At 33.2% G+C, this 19,611-nt stretch overlaps 1 protein-coding gene and 1 long non-coding RNA gene across 2 annotated transcripts; one reads left to right on the plus strand and one right to left on the minus strand.

Annotated features, from left to right (window-relative positions):
* Positions 1 to 4,787: 4,787 nt before the first annotated feature.
* On the minus strand, positions 4,788 to 11,439 carry tmem179ab (transmembrane protein 179a, genome duplicate B). The gene is made up of 4 exons (XM_087291071.1): positions 11,087 to 11,439; positions 8,509 to 8,646; positions 7,478 to 7,556; positions 4,788 to 5,392 (listed from the first exon to the last, which is right to left on the minus strand). Exons 1-4 carry the CDS (start codon positions 11,386 to 11,388, stop codon positions 5,210 to 5,212), a joined length of 702 nt encoding a protein of 233 aa, XP_087147197.1. The 5' UTR covers positions 11,389 to 11,439; the 3' UTR covers positions 4,788 to 5,209.
* On the plus strand, positions 11,104 to 17,848 carry LOC147833190 (uncharacterized). Its single transcript, XR_015513823.1, has 3 exons — positions 11,104 to 11,309; positions 12,221 to 12,302; positions 17,544 to 17,848. It is a non-coding gene; the product is annotated as an uncharacterized LOC147833190 (long non-coding RNA).
* Positions 17,849 to 19,611: the final 1,763 nt, after the last annotated feature.

Below are 19,611 nucleotides of genomic sequence, written 5' to 3' on the forward strand. Positions count from 1 at the left end.
CATAGTTAACCTTATTAACCAAGTTAAGCCTTTAAATGTCACTTTAAGCTGTATAGAAGTGTCTTGAAAAATATCTAGTAAAAAAATATTTACTGTCATCATGGTAAAGATAAAATAAATCAGTTACTAGAGATGAGTTAATTAAACTATTAGGTTTAGAAATGTGTTGAAAAAAATCTCTCCGTTAAACAGAAATTGGGGAAAAAAATAAACAGGGGGGCTAATAATTTAGGGGGTTAATAATTCTGACATCAACTGTATATATCCATGCCTAATATCCAATGGCCAAAAAGTGATTATTAAAAAAAAGGGGCTATATGCACAGCTAATGTTTTTCAGCCAATAAAAAAACTTCCTGTGAAAGTTTCTTGTGACTATTTTCAATTGCATAGTTCCTTTTACAGCATCAATGTTGTAATGTAATCTAAATATAATCAGTTAAATAGACTTAAGCATCCAATTTGGTTATTAAAGTGTAAAAAAAAGTTGAAAGACGTCATCTATAGCAGCAGGCGAGAACAAAAACTACATTGAAAAAAATGGGGTTAAATTTTATTTCAATATTTTAAAGACATGGCGTAGAAAAATAAAATTTAATGCTTTTTATTTATTTATTTTTATTTTTTTTTCAATTCAAATGAGTAGCGACTTGGATCCGGAAACAGTATTCATAATGACTTAACAAGACAAATTTTCTCCATAACACATCACTTCATATAAAAGTTCATCCAAAATAACGGTAATAACTACTGAGAAAAGATTGTAGAATTGAAATAGAAATAATTAGATTGTCCTTTAAATTAATACGAAGTTAAAGTAAAAAACATTTCCACAAATTATTGAAAGAAGATCAGAAAGGTTTGACAGAATATGGCAGAATTTTAATTTATTGGTGAACTTACCTTCATGTGACACTAAAGATTTGAGTAATTGCTACTGACATTCAAGATTTCACTGAAATAAGTGACATTTTAAAATATTTTGAGATTTTTTTTTAATGTGCAAAAAAATATGATAATTTTATATATAGTTTTGATTCAATATAAATTCAATAAAAAACTCTTGTTGTTAAATATTTTTTTACTATTATCGTCATTATAGATTGATTGAAATCACATTTAAATCAACACGATAAAGATAAATTAAAAGTTGAAAAGTGTTGAAATCTATTGTGTCCTATCAAACCACTGGGAGGAAAAATCACCTTCAAATGTCAGAAACAAAACAGATTTTCTTGTATGTTGTTATTTACATCAAGAATTTGTTATTTATATGAGCACTAAATGTCTAATTAGGAAATTCATGCAGACTTGCTTTACTTATTTCAGAGGAATTTGGATGAAAAAAAGGGAAATTAAAATCAACAAAGCGTTATAGTTGTGCTCGAAACTCAATCAAGCAATAAAATAATAAAATAAAATGTTTTTAGTTTTATTTCTCTGTGTATTATAATAGAGATGTTTGTTGGCAGTATATTAACTGCTGCACACCCCCCATCCCCCCACCCCCAAAAAAATAAAAATATATAAATAAATAAATAAATAAATAAGTAAATAAATAAATAAATAAATAAATTAATATACAAATAAATAAAACTCCACACCAAAAACTGTTTTAAATGCTCACTAGTTATTTATTGGTCAAAAAATTCAGTCAACAATTGCTTTGATTTTCTTCATCGTTGCTGTTTATACTGCAATTTTATTAAATGAAAGCCCTAAAACAAACAAGAATGGACTTATGCTGTTGGAATGACAATAAATCAAATGATGTACAAAACAACTTATTATTATGTTTTGTTTTCAGAAATGTGGGTGTGTTACAGAGTTACAGTGAATCACAACTCATGCTCACGCACCATTAACTAACAAAACATAACCTAGTTTATAATATCCTTAAACCAACAAAACAAAAATGGCATACATCAAAATTGATTCCAGCATGCACAATAATGCCTCAAATAATTGTGGACTATATGGAGTCTAATTGCCTCATCAATGATTTAAGCAAAGTAAACAGGAGAAATCAAATTATGAACGTTTTATTCTTTCAAATATCACATTATATCAGAGTATGAGTTCATAAGTCTATAATATCTTTATAAAGTGTTGTTTTTCTTTATTGGTCTGTTTCTTTTCATATAAAATATGTGTACATGCAAGCCTGTTTCCCATTAAAGAAACTACCACAGTCATATAAATGGTTATATATGTCTTATACATAAAGGCAGTACTGGAGGGGAATGAAAACCAGACATGGATCACACACACAAAAGAACCTCAAATAGTTTTAAAACTAATATTTACCTGAGCTACGATGTATGTTGTAAGTCCAACCCCTAACTAATGTTTAGCACTGATGGAATAGAGACTGACTGGAAGCTGTTGCTCACTTTTAGCGCTGATTTAAATACAGGCTTTAGCGGGAAACAATGATCAGCTCGAGTAATAACATAACTGTCGATAAGACTTTGATTGTATTTCACACAGGATATATATTTATTAAAGCATATTTCCTTAGAAGGAAAGTTTGTCTAAAAAAAGTTACAATTCTGTCATTTATTCATCCTTATGTCACCTGTTATACTTTTATTTTGAAACATGAATGGAGATCTTTTTTTAAATTCCATGTGAACAGGACGATCTTTTATTTCAGTTTTATTTCAGTTTCATGTACTTTCAATGGAAATATTTGATTTTATATATGTATATATATATATATATATATATATATATATATATATATATATATATATATATATATATATATATATATATATATATATACATATATATTAGTAGGGGGTGGGGCTTTCTTTTTGCGCATCGTTCCCATATAGCAAACTAACAGTAAGAGGGGTGTGGTTAAGAATATTGGTGACTAAAGCTATCAAACTGACGTCAACAGAATGCCGCAATCAAATGGGTAAGTAAATAATGATTTTGATTGAAGATTATCAAATTAGATTAACTTTTGTACATATTTATTGTTTACCTAAAAAATAGCAATGTGCACTAACAAAATGAACATTGTAAATGTAGATTTCAAATGTACTTTAAAGACTTCTCTTTTGGAGAAGCTTGATGCTTCAGAATTCAGACAGCATTGATTGGGCAGACAATAAGAAGTGTAGCGTGATCTCATTAAAATTGTTAGTTCATAAGTGAGAGGCTGAAAGTTTTGAATACAGTCAAAGGCTGCTCCGAAATCGAATTCTTCCATATGTATAGTACGCTAAAAACAGTATGAGAGCCAAGTAGTGTGTCTGAATTCGATAGTACGCGAGAAGTACCCGATGACCTACTACTTCCGGCGAGAGTCTAAAGTGCGCATTGGATGGATGCTACGCTAACCCATGATGCACTGCAAGAGAATTCATGAATTGGATTTAAGCCAAACAACTTATGTGGCTAGTACAAAATGGCGGATGTAGTATGTATGAGTTCCATTTATACTATTGACATTCATACCGTATAGAATGTACTTTTCTAATGGCTGAGTAGTTTGTTTAAATTTAAATGCAGTACCTACTGAATAGGTTTTGAACAGAGCCAAAGTCCTTTTAAGGCAGGGCAGGGCTTCTGTCTGCCAGGTGAATTTAGCTTCCTTGCTAAATGGCTAACATGGATTTTATTGAGAGAATAGCTGTGTTTATGTGCTTTAGGAAGACTGAAAAACAGTGTTGATCCCCTAGGTCCACTAGATCCATTCTGAGGTGCACCCAGCTCTGTGAGTTCATAAACTCCTCCAGAAACTATACCTGGATGATGGATGATGGATGATGAAAGCTTTCAGCGGTGCTTCTAACTGAGCCAAGCCCATGAACTGTTTTATGTGTCAGCAGGAGAATTTTCCCCCTGGACACCAACAACAGAAGCTATGTCATAATCACACCCCCACAAGAGCAAGCTCCTGATTGGTTAACGTGGTGCGAATGTCTGCTGAACTTGAGCAATTCAATAGCGCGAAACGCTCAACTCACGCTGCTTCATTTGTGCAAATCGCTTTATTCGCGCCCCTTCATTCACATGTATCACGCCGCAGGATGTCTAGTCTTTGCATTGACTTAACATGTAAATCACTCATGCTTGACGCTTCTTCCAAGTTCTACTGTGTAAACACAACATAAACATTCAAAATTTGCAGAAATTCATGACTTGGCTCCTGTACTAGAAGGCGGGGCTTTATTCAACATATTGACTATTTCTCCTTTTTTTTCCCATTAAAAACTATACGAGTGACGTGCCTTATGTATTCTATAGTCCTGATACCATACAAAGTTTTCCTAAATGTTAATTATGTTGCTGTTTGGGAACATGCTAGCTTACAAATTACTTTAAGGCTAACATATTCAAAACAAAAGCCAAAGAAACTTCCATTTTGATTTCATGAGTGCTTCTGTTTAAAAAAGATATTTTCTGTTATATCCTACATAAAGAGATTTCTGTAAGTCCATTCAACAAACTTTGACACTTAAATTGGATGGTTAAGTCCAAGACATAGTCAGTTTATAGCATTTCATGTAGGCTTTTATACATAGAAATTCATAGATGCACATCATATATGATAAACAGAAGCTAAAATGTATTTGCTTAAAGCAATAATAAGAGTCAATAAGCTTACATGTCCCACAAACACACTTAATGTATGTTTGACACATGTAATTAATGTTTGAATGTGAATTAAAGCCAAAAAAATGAACCTATGCATCATATGAAGCAAACTGAAACTTCTAAACACTTAGAAAATCCTTTAGAGTTACTTTGAAGTCATATTCATGAAATGTCTCAGCTTGAAAGCTTTAATGGAATCTTGGTTATAGGAAATCACTTAAATCTTCTGGAATGTCTTATGGTTTTGGAACCACATAATGACAGAATTGTAATTTTTTGGGGGGTTAACTACCCCATAAATATGTTCACTGCTTGATTTTTTCAGAGTCTCGTTTTTTAAGCTCAACATTCAAAAATGTTGTCTGTAAATAATCTGTGACCTCTGAACAATAAAGTGCATTCTCAGACATTGTTCAAATAAAGCTCAAATAAAATGTCATTCATAAGCATTTGGTTCAGTTCAGCTCACATAGCGTCCACCAACAGTTCAAAGACCATAGTTCAAGAACCAAATGGAGAAGCGTATGAATGCATTTTACTTAAAAATGTCGTACATCTCAGTAGGAATTTTCTAGGATTGCAAAATGTTGAGTTGATCATATCATGCCACTTTTGTCGTGTACCACATCAGAGCCGCGACGTGAAGAGCGTCCGAGTAGGAATTCTTTCTCGTGGATTAAGCTGTCAACCAGATCCTCTTGACGGTAGTTATGGTAGACCTTCAGAAAGGCCACGATGGTGATGCCGAGCCAAGTCAGCCAGGCCGCCCATAAACCAAACTAAAAGGAGTAAAGAAGGTGTGAGTGGGTTGTTTATTATAATTAGTTATAATGGACCCTTTTCATAAGACTGTTGTAACACGTTTAGCATCTCATCATAATCTTAACCCTTTGGAACCTTTTGAAATTTCAATTTTGAAAAAAAAAAAAATTTATATATATATATATATATATATATATATATATATATATATATATATATATGTATATTTGTATGTATTCATGTATGTATTATATCATCTTTACATCAAATTCCAAATGTCCTGTCTAAATTTTTAGACAGGACAGTAAGTATGACGTTTTTCTCTCTTCTGGCTGCAGTTATCAGTCATGCACATTTTTTTTTATTTTTTCTGAACGTCTTAATAAAGCCATTGTGGAATTTTTATTTTATTATTTCAGCAAATGGGATTGCAAAAAAAAATTCTTTGTTGTTTGCTTCCATTTACTGCACTCCAAGTTTACACAACTGTGATGACTTCCGCTGCTGAGAAGCCCAGAAATGTGAAAAGGGTCCATAGGCAAAGTGCCAACAGAAGCAAGAACATTTAATTTCATCAAGACAAACTTTAAATGTGGTTTTATTTGGAGGTTAACAAATTATATGGGAGTTAAAAGATACATATCCCATCATGCCCTGCAGTCACACACCAGTTTCAGTTCACTTTCTGATTACACACAGCTGTACTTTCCAGTTCAGTATTGATAGTCAACAGTGGTGTGTAATAGGGCTCTGCAATTAATCGAAAATCCGGTTTGATTTCAATTTTGTCTTCTAACAATTATGAAAAACCATTAATCGAGATAAACGATTATTCCATATACCACTCCCTTTCCAGTTGTACACATTTTTTGCTCTTCAAAGCTCAGTTCCACGTGAACATGACTAAAAGCATGTGCTGTAATGTAACGTTTGCAGCACGGTATGCGCATCATTCATATTTTTAAAAGCGCAAAAGAGCACGTGCTGTTGTGTGTGTGTGCGCGCCGCACTTAGCCTCGGACAGGTAGTGTGTGTGTGTGTGTGTGTGTGTGTGTGTGTGTTTGTGTGTGTGTGTGTGTGTGTGTGCGTGCGTGCGTGCGTGCGTGCGTGCGTGTGTGTGTGTGTGTGTGTGTGTGTGTGTGTGTGCGCCCCGCACTTATCCAGAGACGAGCAGACCTTACACATCTAACGCCACCTTAATGCGAGCGCTTTAATGGTCAAATACATGCACATTTGTGTCAGAGCCTGGTGTATAGTGATTATTCATATCAACCCTCATTTGTGTAATAAACAAACAAGTTGAGAATCAAAAGACATGTGAAAGAGAAACCATATCAGAGCCACACTATTCTTAAAGTGACAGTGTTTCTTTTATCTTTACTATGATGACAGCACATCATATTTTACTAGATATAGATTTCAATATACTAGTATTCAGCTTAAAGTGACATTCAAAGGCTTAATTAGGGTAAATAGGCAAGCCACTGTATAACAGAGTTTCTTCTGCTGACAATTAAAAACATATATTGCTTAAGGGGACTAATAATATTGAGCTATTAAAATAGATTTCAAAATATTTAAACCTGCTTTTATTAGGTGAAATAAAACAAATAAGCCTTTTCTCAGAAGAAAAAAAAAATATTATAGGAAATACTGTGAACAATTCCTCTGGTAAACATCATTTGAAAAATATTGATATATAAAAATAAAGTCACAGAAGGGCGAATAATTTTGAATTCCACTGATAATCTTTTTAAATAATCGTGATAACAATTATGACCAAAATAATCGTGATTATAATTTTTTCCATAATCGAGCAGCCCTAGTATGTAATCAGAAGTTGAACTGAAACTGGTGTGTGACTGCAAGACATGAAGGGTTATGTAGTTCAAGTGAATGACCAGTCTGCAACGGCAACGCCACTGGTAATCATAACACAACATAATATTTTTAATAATAGATTTTTAATGTGTATTTACTGGGGACATTTTGCCCTGAAAGTTTTACCTTAAAGACTCCCAATACACTTATATGAATGTATATGCCTGTTGAATCATGCATTCAGCTTAAATTATCATGATATAATTATTTAACTTACATACCTGTGCAATGGCAAACTGGTCATAAAACGCAGAGTTGTCCAATCCTAGTTCCAGATCAGTGTCCTGAAGGTCCTCGCAGCTAGAAATTGACAGTAGTCAAAGTTATATATAATTCACAGGCATCTAAAGAATCAGCATATATCAGTATTAAGCTTTTCCTCAAAGCTTAAAGCTTGTTAGACAAACTCTGGCTGTATATTCAAACACTGCAGCAGCCTAGGGACAATGAAACAACTTGTCATTAAAGTGAACCAAGCCATAAATGCCCCATTGAAATGCTAATTTCAATGACACCAGCTCTACTCTAACAGAGGATAAAGAGGCCTACATAGTTAATTGGGGCACTTTCCATCCTATAAAGTCAGTTTAAGTGAACACTTTTTTGGAATTGGGCTTAACTTCCCTAGAGTTAAACAGTTTTACCAGTTTTTATTTCAGTTTCTTTACCAGTTTTTATTCCAGTCAGCTGATCTTCATGTCACTCTTAGCTTAGCTTAGCTTAGCTTAGCCTAAATAATTGAATCAGATCTGACAAGTAGCATCTCGGTTAAAAATGACCAAAGAGTTTCTATAATGGCCTCATAAAAACTTGATCTCTGTAACTATTGTGTACTAAGACAGACAGGAAATGAAAAGTTGCTATTTTCTAGGTTGATATGTCAAGGAAATATACTCTCATTCCAGCAAATAATTAAGGAACTTTGCTGCCATTCCATGGCTGCAGTAGGCACAATATCACACAGATTCTATCTGGTGGTGCAAGTCTAGGGCTGAACTATTTTAAGGCTCTTTGCAATATTATGGTGCCTGCTGGAGCCATGGTACGGCAGCAAAATTCCTTGAATGTTATGCTAAAGTGAAAGTAGAGCACTTAGCCACACAGACAGACCCCGAGTTTAGCTAAATGGATTTTAAAAAAATTGAGAAAAAAAAGCTTTTTCTTTAAAAGTATCTATCTTGCTAGTATTTTGATATTAGTGCTATTATCTACAGTGCATGCATACACAGTGAAAGCAGCAAATGGCGTTTACCTGCTATGCATACTGCCTCCTTCTGTGATGGCATCACACCATAGATTGAAACCCACGCTGACTATTGTGCTGGACAGAAACACGGCAAACACTACAAACGTGCTGATGAGCAGGTTCAGGAAAGCATTGAAGATTGAGCTGTATGAACAAAGGTAAGAGACAAAAATGATCATTTTCTCACAGTCCGGATGTTTCAAATCAGTACTGTTTTATCTTGTTTCATATAAATGTTAAGATGTTTTTTTGTTTTTTTTTCATAAAATGGAAAGAGCATGGGATTTATACAACATAAAAAATACCCTAAAAGTGGCCCACACAATTATTTCTTACAATGTTTATGTGTTTTGAAATCATTAAAAAATGTGTCACAACTGATTATGAGATGTACAACAACAAATAATGTTTGATGTCACTGGCATGATGCATGTTGATGCAAACAGGCATTGATGCGATTGTTAGGAGTCATAAGTTAGCTACTATCATTTTACAGCACTTGTGGCCTTTCCCTTTAGATGCATGACTTAACATCTTTTATAAGAAACAACATAACATGGGGGATCATCATATATGCATTATGATTGTCATGAAATGGTTGTTCCAAAACTATTGTTCCTGTTCGGTACATTAGAAAAAATGAATAAAAATTTGGATAAAATTGCCTTAAAAGTGTTTATAAAAGTGATAATTTTGAATTGCCATATTTTCAACTAGTTTCCCATTGTTGGATTGCAGGCGGAAGGGCATCCGCTGCGTAAAACATATACTGGAAAAGTTGGTGGTTCATTCCATTGTGGTGACCTCTGATTAATAAAGGCACTAAGCCAAAAAAGAAAATGAATGACTATTCTGCACAAATTCTTTCCATTTTATTTTACATTTTACTTCTATGATGTGTCTGCGTATGTGTAACTGTTTATCTGTGCGCATGAGGCGTGTATGTTTTAGAGTGGCTGCGCTTGTCTCTGTGTCTGTGTGGGAGTCGCGTGTCTGTCAGTTGTGTTTACATGTCATCAGCTAGGCGGTCACGTGATCGCTGTCTCCGGCTCATGCCGTCGCTTAGCACCGTTCAGCTGATAATCAGTGCACCACAGGTGCAGCGCATTTACTGCGTCTAAAGTTATGTATGTTCAGCGTTCCTGGCTCACTTTGTCAGTTTATGGTTCTCACGGTGTTCTGTGTCCTGTCAGGCTCTCGACTTTGAATCGCTGGTGGTGAGTGAGCTGATGATTTGCCCATGGAGTTTTGATCCTCTCAGTTGATGACTTTGATGTTCTCTGTTGACGGCTGCTCGCATCTGTTAAATGCTCCAGCTCTGTTTATTGTGTCACTCTGATCCTTTGTGTCACTCACCTGTTACCACCAGCCTTCGATCTACCAGCTCTTCTGTTTATCCAAAATAAACTGTTACTTGCAATTGGGTCTTATATTATTATTATTTTTTTTTTTTACTAACCACTGTTGTCCAATTACCTGCCTTATCCCAATTTTAAGGCAGTATCATGTCAAAGACAAAAGACATTAGCCTTTATTGGCATGTATGTTCCATAAAACGGTCCCTCTTTTATTTACATGGTGCGGTTTAAAAGAATAGCCATGTCAGTAAAGACTTGCTAATATTTTTTTCCGCATTTTTCAAGGTGCCTTGGACTGAGAATTATTTAGGTTACCCCCGAGCACTTTTTGTTTGATTTTGGATCCGTTAATTATGTATGAAAAAAAATTATTAATGTTAAACAACTTAAAATAAATTAATAAATAAATAAATAAATTGTAAAAATCAATTTTACAAGATGGATTTTTTTCCCTTTAACTGTAATAGAGGTAAAGTTGGTTTTATATTGGGATATTCAGACATTCTCCTTAATAATATAACTTCAGAAAAGTATTCTTTGCCAATTGTAAATAGGGAAATCATATTAGCAGTAAATGACCATCAAAGTACAGCATTGTTCAAAGTGAATTAGATAGTGCTAATGTTGTTTAGAAGTCATACTTTCATGCTAATTCAGATCGAATATTCAAAGTAACATGGTAAACAACATATGGACTTCTAAAAGAACGAATGTGCGAATATAAAACCAACTTTACCTCTATTTAATTATACAGTAAATGGAGAGTTGCAAAAGATGCATAAAATAAAAATTCTAAGCTCCATCTGGAATTTTCTACAAAAATGAAGTAGCATTTTCTTTTTCTCAGGCTTCTGTTAAGTTCACATTTATGGAAAATTAATATTTGATCTCTATTTACTTTGAATAACTAAACATACGCATAGTAAGCTGAGAGAAAAAAAAGGAAAATTTAAGATGCTAGTTAATTTTTTTTTCCTTTTTGATGTGAACACTTATATAAATTTTTGATTCAGTTACAGTTATTACTGTTAAACCTTTTTAAACGATGCAAATTCCAAATTACGCTAGTTTATTATAACAACACAAAGTAATATCCTTATAATAATTATTCACCGGACCGAATCTCATTCACCGGACCGAATCTCATTCACCGAACCGACATGGGTCAAACACATGTGAGACAACAAATTCAAAAGCATAACAAATCAAAATGATCAATTCCTCACTCGTCGTGGCCTTTGCAGATGAAGAAGAGCAACCTCCAGGCTTGAACAGCGGACAGGATGAGCGACGCGATGGCGACCGCGGTGATGAAGCTGCATGATGACTGTGGTCCCCATTCCTCAATGATGAAGCGCTGTTTCGACACGGTGATGTTCTCGTTCTGCCACATCCCCCGCGTGAAAAGCAGACATTTGCCCCGAAAATCCTCCGTGTTCTCCGACAGAGGTACTATAGCTATGAAAGCAAACACGAAGGCTAAAAAGTAGAGGATGCATTGCGCAAATATGAAATTATCCATTGCCATTTTGTCTGCGGTGTCAGTGCGGCTCAAGCTGCAGCTGCGCAGTTCGACTCTGCAGTATAGGAGGAAGATAAAGCTGAGGGCTCTATGGGGGTGGGGAGGGGGGATGTGAAGGAATTAGAGCGTTAATAAATCGTGCTTTTTTATTGTACAGATGCTTGAAAGAGTTAACATTTAATAGTCTGCGCTTTTATCCTGTATTAGTTTATTAGCTATGATCACTTTTATTTGCTATAGGCCTATTGTTTGAAACCAGACTATTGTTTAATTTTTTTTTTTAATAATTCTGAATTTTTATATTTATAATCTATAACTATTAACATCTTTTCTTTTTCTAAATGCATGTTTAAACCAAAACAGAACCATTTCCCCCGTTTTATATAATTAATATAAGCATTGCATAAGCAAATTCATAATCAATTTTAATTTTTAGATATTAAGCTATTAATTTTTATACATCTCAGACGAAATTGTTTATGGTGGATGTCTAAATGTTTTTTTTTTCTTTCTTTTTGTTCTGAACAAAAAGTAAAAAAAAATGTCACTGTCATACTGAATTCTGTAGGTCTACTATTAGCTAGAGCCAATTTATGCAGTGAATAAGAAAATATGTAATGTTGAATAATTTTTTACTAATAGTGTATTTATTCTTTACACGTGTATTTCATTATTATTTTTATTATGACGTCCATGTATTTGTTTTATTAATTTTTGTATTTATTTCTAAAACTATGTGCATTCATTTATAATCCATTAAATGTTTGTTTATTTTTTGTAATGTTTTGCTTGTTTTTTGTTTATTTATATTCAATGTTTGCTTTTTGGTTTTTGTTAGTTGTCAGACCAGGAGATGACATGGCAGAATAACTGATGGAAAGAGATGTCACCAACATCACAAAACCATTTTGATTGTGAAGGTAAGAACTGCATTAATTCAAAAATCATTGTTATTACTAAGAGCAGCCATCAACTTTCCACTTATGTTTGCGTCTTTTATAAATTAGTTAATAAATCATTCATTTAAAAGATTAATTCAAAAATGTTGATTTATCCAATAATTAAACAAGTCTTTTGAGTGATTTATTGAAACATTAGGTTAATAAAAAAAAATGTGGATTCATCCAGTAATGAAAGGCATCTCAGTTAGTCAGTTATTGAATAATTTAATTAAGACATTCATTCAAAAATGCTGATTCATTCAGTAATAAAAAATCTCTTGTGGGATTTTAAATAATTTGTTTATTAAAAATGCTGATTCATCCAGTAATAAAACAAATCTTCTGAGTGAGATATTGAATAATTATTTTACGAGATTCAATAAAAAAATGTTGAATCATCCAGAAATAAAACAGAATTTTGTAAGTGTGATATTGAATAATTAGTTTGAGAGATTCATTTAAAAATGCTAATTCATGCAGTAATGAAAAGTCTTTTGTGATTGATGGATTGAATCATTAGTTTAAGAGATTCATTCAAAAATGCTAATTCATCCAGTAATAAAACACATTTGTGAGTGAGATCTTAAATAATAGTTTAGGTGATTATTTTATTTTATTTTTTTAAAGATGATTCATCCAGCAATATACAGCCTTTTGTGAGTGCGATATTAAATAATTAGTTTAGGAGATTTGTTCAAAATGCTAATTCATTCCGCAATTAAAAGTCTTTTGTGGATAATGAACTTAATGATCAGTTTAAGAGGTTCATTCAAAATACTTAATTATCAGTAATGAATTTTTTTTTTTTTTTTTTGAGTAATGGACTGAATAATTACTTTAAGAGTTTCATTGAAAATGCTGATTCGTCCAGTAATAAAACAAATATTTTATGAGTGAGATATTGAATCATTAGTTTAAGAGGTTTATTCAAAAATGCTGATTTATCCAGTAATGAAAAGTCTTTTGTAAGTGAGATATAGAATAATGTTTAAGCGAAAATGTTTTTTTTTTTTTTTTTTTTTGTGAGTTATGGTTTAAATCATAAGTTTAAAAGATTTATTTAAAAAAACTGATGATTCATTCACTAATAAAACAAGTCTTTTGATTAAAATATTGAATAATAGTTTAAGCGATTCATTCAAAAATGCTGATTCATCCAGCAATAAAAAAAAAAAAACTTTTGTGAATAATGAATTGAATAATTAGTTTAAGAGGTTCATTCCAAATACTGATTCATCAGAAATGAAAACATCTTTTGTGAGGGATGAACTGAATAATTAATTTAAAAGATTCATTCGGAAATGCTAATTTATCCAGTAATGAAAAGTCTTTTGTGAGATATTGAAAGATACGTTTAAGTGATTCATTCAAAAATGCTGATTCATCAGTAGTGAAAATGTTTTTTTGTGAGTGATGGATTAAATCACTACTTAGAAAAATGTGCTCAAATGATGATTCATAAACTAATAAAACAAGTCTTTTGTGTAAAATATTGAATAATAGTTTAAGTGATTTATTCAAAAATGCTGATTCATCCAGTAATGAAACACGTCTTTTGTGAGAGTTTTTAAACAATGTTTTTAAGAAATCATTTTGAAAATGCTGATTCATCTAGTAAAGATAATTCTGATTCATCCAGTATTGAAAAGCCTTTCATTAATGATGTATTGAATCCTTAGTTTAAAGATATTCATTAGAAAATGCATATCTATCCATTCATTAAATATAAATCTTTAAAAGCATTTGTTTTTTATATGACATATAACAATAGCCTCAACTTCTCATTTTTTTAATATAAAAACCATTCATTCCACAAGCTTTCTTCAACAACCTATAAAGTCAACAAAGGTCTCACTTTTTTAGGTTTCATAACATGCTGTTTGTTATGTGCTGTAAATAAAAAGTTTATTTAATATATAGTGCTTTTTATGTATGACAGTTCTTATAAATGGAAAAATTAGGGTCTTTAATATTTCAATAAGGAAAAAAGACAGAGTAATTTTGTTAAAACTGTTATAAACAAAAAAAAAAAAAAATTGTCCATCAAGACATGGAAATGCTAAAAATGTCCAGCTTAACAGTGCATATATCAAGTTATAGGAGGAAATGCAGTGAAGTGCTTGTTCAGCTTATTCTGTACACGCTATAGCTATTCTCTCTAAAGTGGTTTTGTTAAGACGCAAAGCAGCCGAGAAAGCAGTCTTGCAGAACAGCAACAAGCAGAGTAAATTACACTATGCGGCTCCATTTACCTTTGAGTAACAACCCATGCTAGAAAGTCCACTGAAGCAATAAGCGCAAATTTAAAATGGCTACTTACAAAGATTATAACTTCTGTAAAGCGTTGAAGACCTGCACACTAGAACAATCATAGCATAACCAGCACGGTGTTTTGATGAGACCATAATAAACAAGCAACCAGTTTTAAGAGATAATATTAGCATGCAGTATTAGTTTGTGTAAACACTGCACCTTAAAAAAAAAAAAAAAAATTATTTATATATATATATATATATATATATATATATATATATATATATATATATATATATATATATATATATATATATATAATTTTACAGAAAACATTCAGAAAACTGAATATAAACTGAAATTTATCATTATAATATTTGTGATTCAAAGCATAAAACTTGTCCATGATGGACGCCCAGCTTTCTCTAGTACCTAAATTGCAGCTCTGCACAATAAGCTTGGCCAGAGGAGAAATGGTCGTGCCCAACTGAGCCTGGTTTTTCTTATTTTTTTTTTTTCTCCCTTCACTTTCGTCAATTGGTGAAGTTTTGTTCCTTACCACTGGCTTGCTTGATTTGGACTGCCCATCGATGAATTTGCTTTACAGTTTTTGGACATTCAGCAGTGAAAATTAAACCACACTGAACTGAACTTCAACTCTGAAAACTGAGGAGTTGCTATTATTTTAATACTCAAATGCTTAATCTGTAATTAAATTCAAATAAAACAAGCAGTGGTTCCGATTTTGACCAACAACTCATTTCTGATTGGTAGGACCATACGGAATCTGCACATGCAGAATTCCGCAGATTTTCCGCAGAAATGCGCAGATTTTTAGCCCATTATTAATTCTGTTTATTTACATTTAGTAAATGTGTAAATCTGAATTTATTCAGTTTTTATTCAGTAATTTATTCTTTTTTATTTAATATATTAAGCTGGATACTCCCGAAATAATTCCACAGAAATCCACAGATTTTTACCAAAATTCTCTGCAGAAGTAGCAAAGAACGTCGTCAGATTCAGTCTGGCCCTGCTAATTGGTTAAACAAACAGCTGATGTTACAATTATATATTTAAACTCGTTTTATTCTTTTGCTTGTCTTTCCTCGACGGCCACATTGTAAAGTTGATCCATGATCCATCTGATTAATGGTCACCTTAAAAGATCCTTTCTGACTTGTTGATTCATCTTTCAATACCTGCAAGCAGAAAATGCAACATACAATAAATACACATAAAAAATAAAATAAGAAATGTGACTGTTTATGAATGTGTTTCACTTTTAATTTCATCTAAATGCTTGCGGATGGGGCAAGAAAACCAATATCCTGGTGCTATAGATCTCTACAGTAATATTGCAGGAGAAATTAACTGCCAATGATGACAACAATCTCATTTGTCTTACCAGGTCCAGATTACATAAAAAAATAGTGATGCAACATTTACCACTTTAACAGTTCTTAGAAATATAATCAAGGTGCAAGTTGCTTCATGATTAATAATGGGATCTGAATTGCTGAACTTATGTATTTTATCAGAAAAGCTCCTTTTGAGACAAATTAAGTAAACGATACCACTTTTTTTTTTTTTTCAATAAAGCACGCATTTTTAATACATTAGTGTCAAATTGGTTTGGACTCTCTCAAATCAGATCATCAAAATGTTTTATTTTATTTATGTTTTTTTAGCATGATGTAAGAGAAAAAAATACATACAAATAAAATTCCTGAAGAAAGAATGTGAAAATGTATGCATTTAAATTGAGCCAACATGAAAATGTAAGTAAAAATTAATAACTCTATATATTTGAAAGTTGCTAACTTGTATAAGCCAAATGAGAATGTTACTAACCTGATTACAAAAACAAAAACATTGAACAACTGATCTTATTTTTAAAATAGTTTAATTGCCAATAAAATTTTATGGCCTGCAGCACATATCTGAAAAGTAAAATCCTAATTTTCCATATTTATTATTAGATAGATAGACAACAATAAAAAAAAGTTATGGTGATATATTTTGCATCAATAATATGTATGTAGACTAAACATAAAAATGTAACATATAGGATTAAATACTATAATTTACATCACATCATGGCATGTGCGATTGTAAATTGATGCTATATCATGGTAGAGTCTGACAAACTGCTGTAAATAACTCTGAAAAGGTGAACCGAGAGAGCATTTACTGTATTGGGAGCAAAGTTCTGCATACTGCCTAATGACTGTCATTTCTACATAACACTTTTTGTTTCACTGGACATAAGGTATTTCAAATTGTAGGGTTTTTATGCCAGTTACAAATTAAGGCAATTGTAGTCTATAAAATTATTGTTTTGAATCGTGTATCTTTAATTGTTAGCTAAATGCTAAAACTACTTAACTGAAACGAGATCAAACTTTTGCCTAGCACAATAATATGAGTAGTCTCATTACACATTGCAAAGATTCCTTGAAATAATGATTATGCTGACTGAAAATGTATAACATTGATAAAAGAAAGAGAGCTTTGAAAGACACTACTGTAGCAACAAATGATTGTCATCAGTTTGGAATGTTATACTACTACAGTAGTTTTAAAAATGTACATCTTTCATGTCAAAATTGCACAATCAATCAATAAATAAAAATAGAGCATGTGGCTAGCAAGTCTAACGTTGTGGTTTTGGAAAGCAAAAACTCGTCAAATGTGTGCCTTCAGTGCAATAAAATGTCACTTTTAACAAAAGCTTCAGACAAATACATATATTTAAATAAATTCCATGTATCATCTGCAGTGCCTGAGTTAAACATATTACAAATAACAAGCTGCATAATTAAATAAAAACACAGCATATTAATAAGTATTGAAAAGATGAGATTGTGAGATTGATTAGTACAACTTTCACTCCTTGTACAGGAACAAACTATTTATCCCACATGAAAAGCCTCCATGTGTTAATTTTTTGCCATCTAATTACAGGGTCCGGCTTTCAGTAATCAAGTGATTATGCTCAAATGAAGAGATTATGCAATGCACACCTGCAAGGAAAAAACAGCCCACTTCACTGAAGCAATACTGCCACTGTGTGTATGGATTTTCAATTTATTTTTTACTAAAATCATATAGGTATATTAGCAACTCATACCTCTGTGAGATCGTTTCTTCCACTAGATAGAAGATTTAAAAAGTTTCCAGGCCCATGGGTTTAAGGTCGTCACAGATCAGGTGATGTGAATGAGGCTAAGGATGGGTTATAAATAAATCAATAAACTCATTTCAATTGACTCAAAGAACCTTTTGTACATTTTGTAGTTTTCATAGGGGAAAAAGCAGCTGCTAAATGTACAAATGTAAATGTTAAGACTGACCACACAGAAATACAGAAAATATATTATGTGTTCCATGTTTCAAATGTAGTTAAATGTAGCCTAACAGTAAAACAATTAATAAATTTAATTTAGTTAATATTTAAAATGTTGCAACATTTTTCAGCCTGATAACAAGAAAAACTAACTATTTAAGTATTGTCTGAAAAGCATCTGATTCTTATCAATTCATCCCATTTAATTTGTACAAAAACTTTTTTTAAAAGTAAGCTAAACCCCTAAACCCACACTGCCATTAGGAGATGAGCAAATTATACTAATAGCTACAAAATGCATTGGTATTTTCAGTCATTGAATTGTGTCAAAGTAATAACTCTAACAATTCCTGAGAGACCCTAGTAAGGTTCTTGATGCTTTATTTCCAATTTAAAGTGGTGAAACTGCAAACGCTGCCTTTAGAGGAGACCAACAGACTCTTGGGATTGCCATGTCCTGTTTGCACACTATATATTTATGCTGGACCACACTGTGAGCTTTAGAAGCACTGAGCAGCTCAGCTGCTTTGTAGGACAGTAGAAAGGAAGGTCTCTTTCCAAACAGAGGATTGACTGCTGCATAGTGGTTGGATTTCATTGCCTTGGTGTGCCAGCAGGTTGAGCAGTTTTCTCTTGAACTCATAGAGTTTCTACTCCCGTAGAAACTACATTTAAATTTAAGCTTACTTAACACTTAAGAAAAGTATGCTGTATATAAAATAAAAAATGCAAGAATTATGAATGCAATTTCGACATATTGCATTCCACATTTATTATTATAACATGGCCTACCCATGTCAGTTGACTCCCTTCACACATAAATTCTCTCACATGACACAAGTGTTCCTTTGGATGAGCACTTTAAAATCTTGCCAAAAGTACAGTTCATCCAGATGCTACTCACCTGCAAAAACAATCAATTTGGACATACTACTTGACTCACATACTATATAGAGGGGCAGTATACTATTTCAGACATGCACCCAGAGTGTTTTCTCCTCCTCTGCATTTGCGCACAACACCTCGAGCATACATCTTTAAAGCTCAGTTGTGTACTTGCAGTTTGGACAAGAAAAACTTTTTCCCATGACTGTCAAAAATAAACCAAATGTCCATAGCCTAAGATAGATACCTAACTTCAGGACTTGCAGTCTGGGCTACATAGAGCCCCTTGCACTTCACATAAAGGCCCCAGGGAGAGAAGTGCCCCCAGCAAGCTACCCAGGACCCAAACTCTCTGCCTGGACTTGCAATCTGGGCCCCTGAGGGTCCGTTGCTCTCCACCTAAGGGGTCACTGCCCCCAGCAAGCTACCCAGGGGCCACCATGTATCCCAGGACTTGTAGTCTGGGCCCCAGAGGGCCTCTTGCCCTCCACCAAAAGGGTCCCTGCCCCCTGAAAGCAAACAGTGGGCATCCCTTTATCCCAGAACTTGCAGTCTGGGCCCCAGAGGGCACCTTGCCCTCCAACTAAAGGGTCCCTGCTCCCAGCAAGCTACCCATGGGTAACCCTTTATCCCAGGACTTGCAGTCTGGGCCCCATAGGGCTCCTTGCACTAGACCTAAAGGGTCCCTGCCCCCAGCAAGCCACCTAGTGACCAACCACCCTCCTTGGACTTGCACTCTGGGACCCAAAGGGCCCCCTTGCCCTCCACCTAGGGGTGTCTGACCCCAGCAAGCTACAAAGG

This window comes from Danio rerio, chromosome 17 (assembly GCF_052040795.2).
Source record: "Danio rerio strain M-AB ecotype USA chromosome 17, GRCz13ab, whole genome shotgun sequence".
Taxonomy (NCBI): Eukaryota; Metazoa; Chordata; class Actinopteri; order Cypriniformes; family Danionidae; genus Danio; species Danio rerio.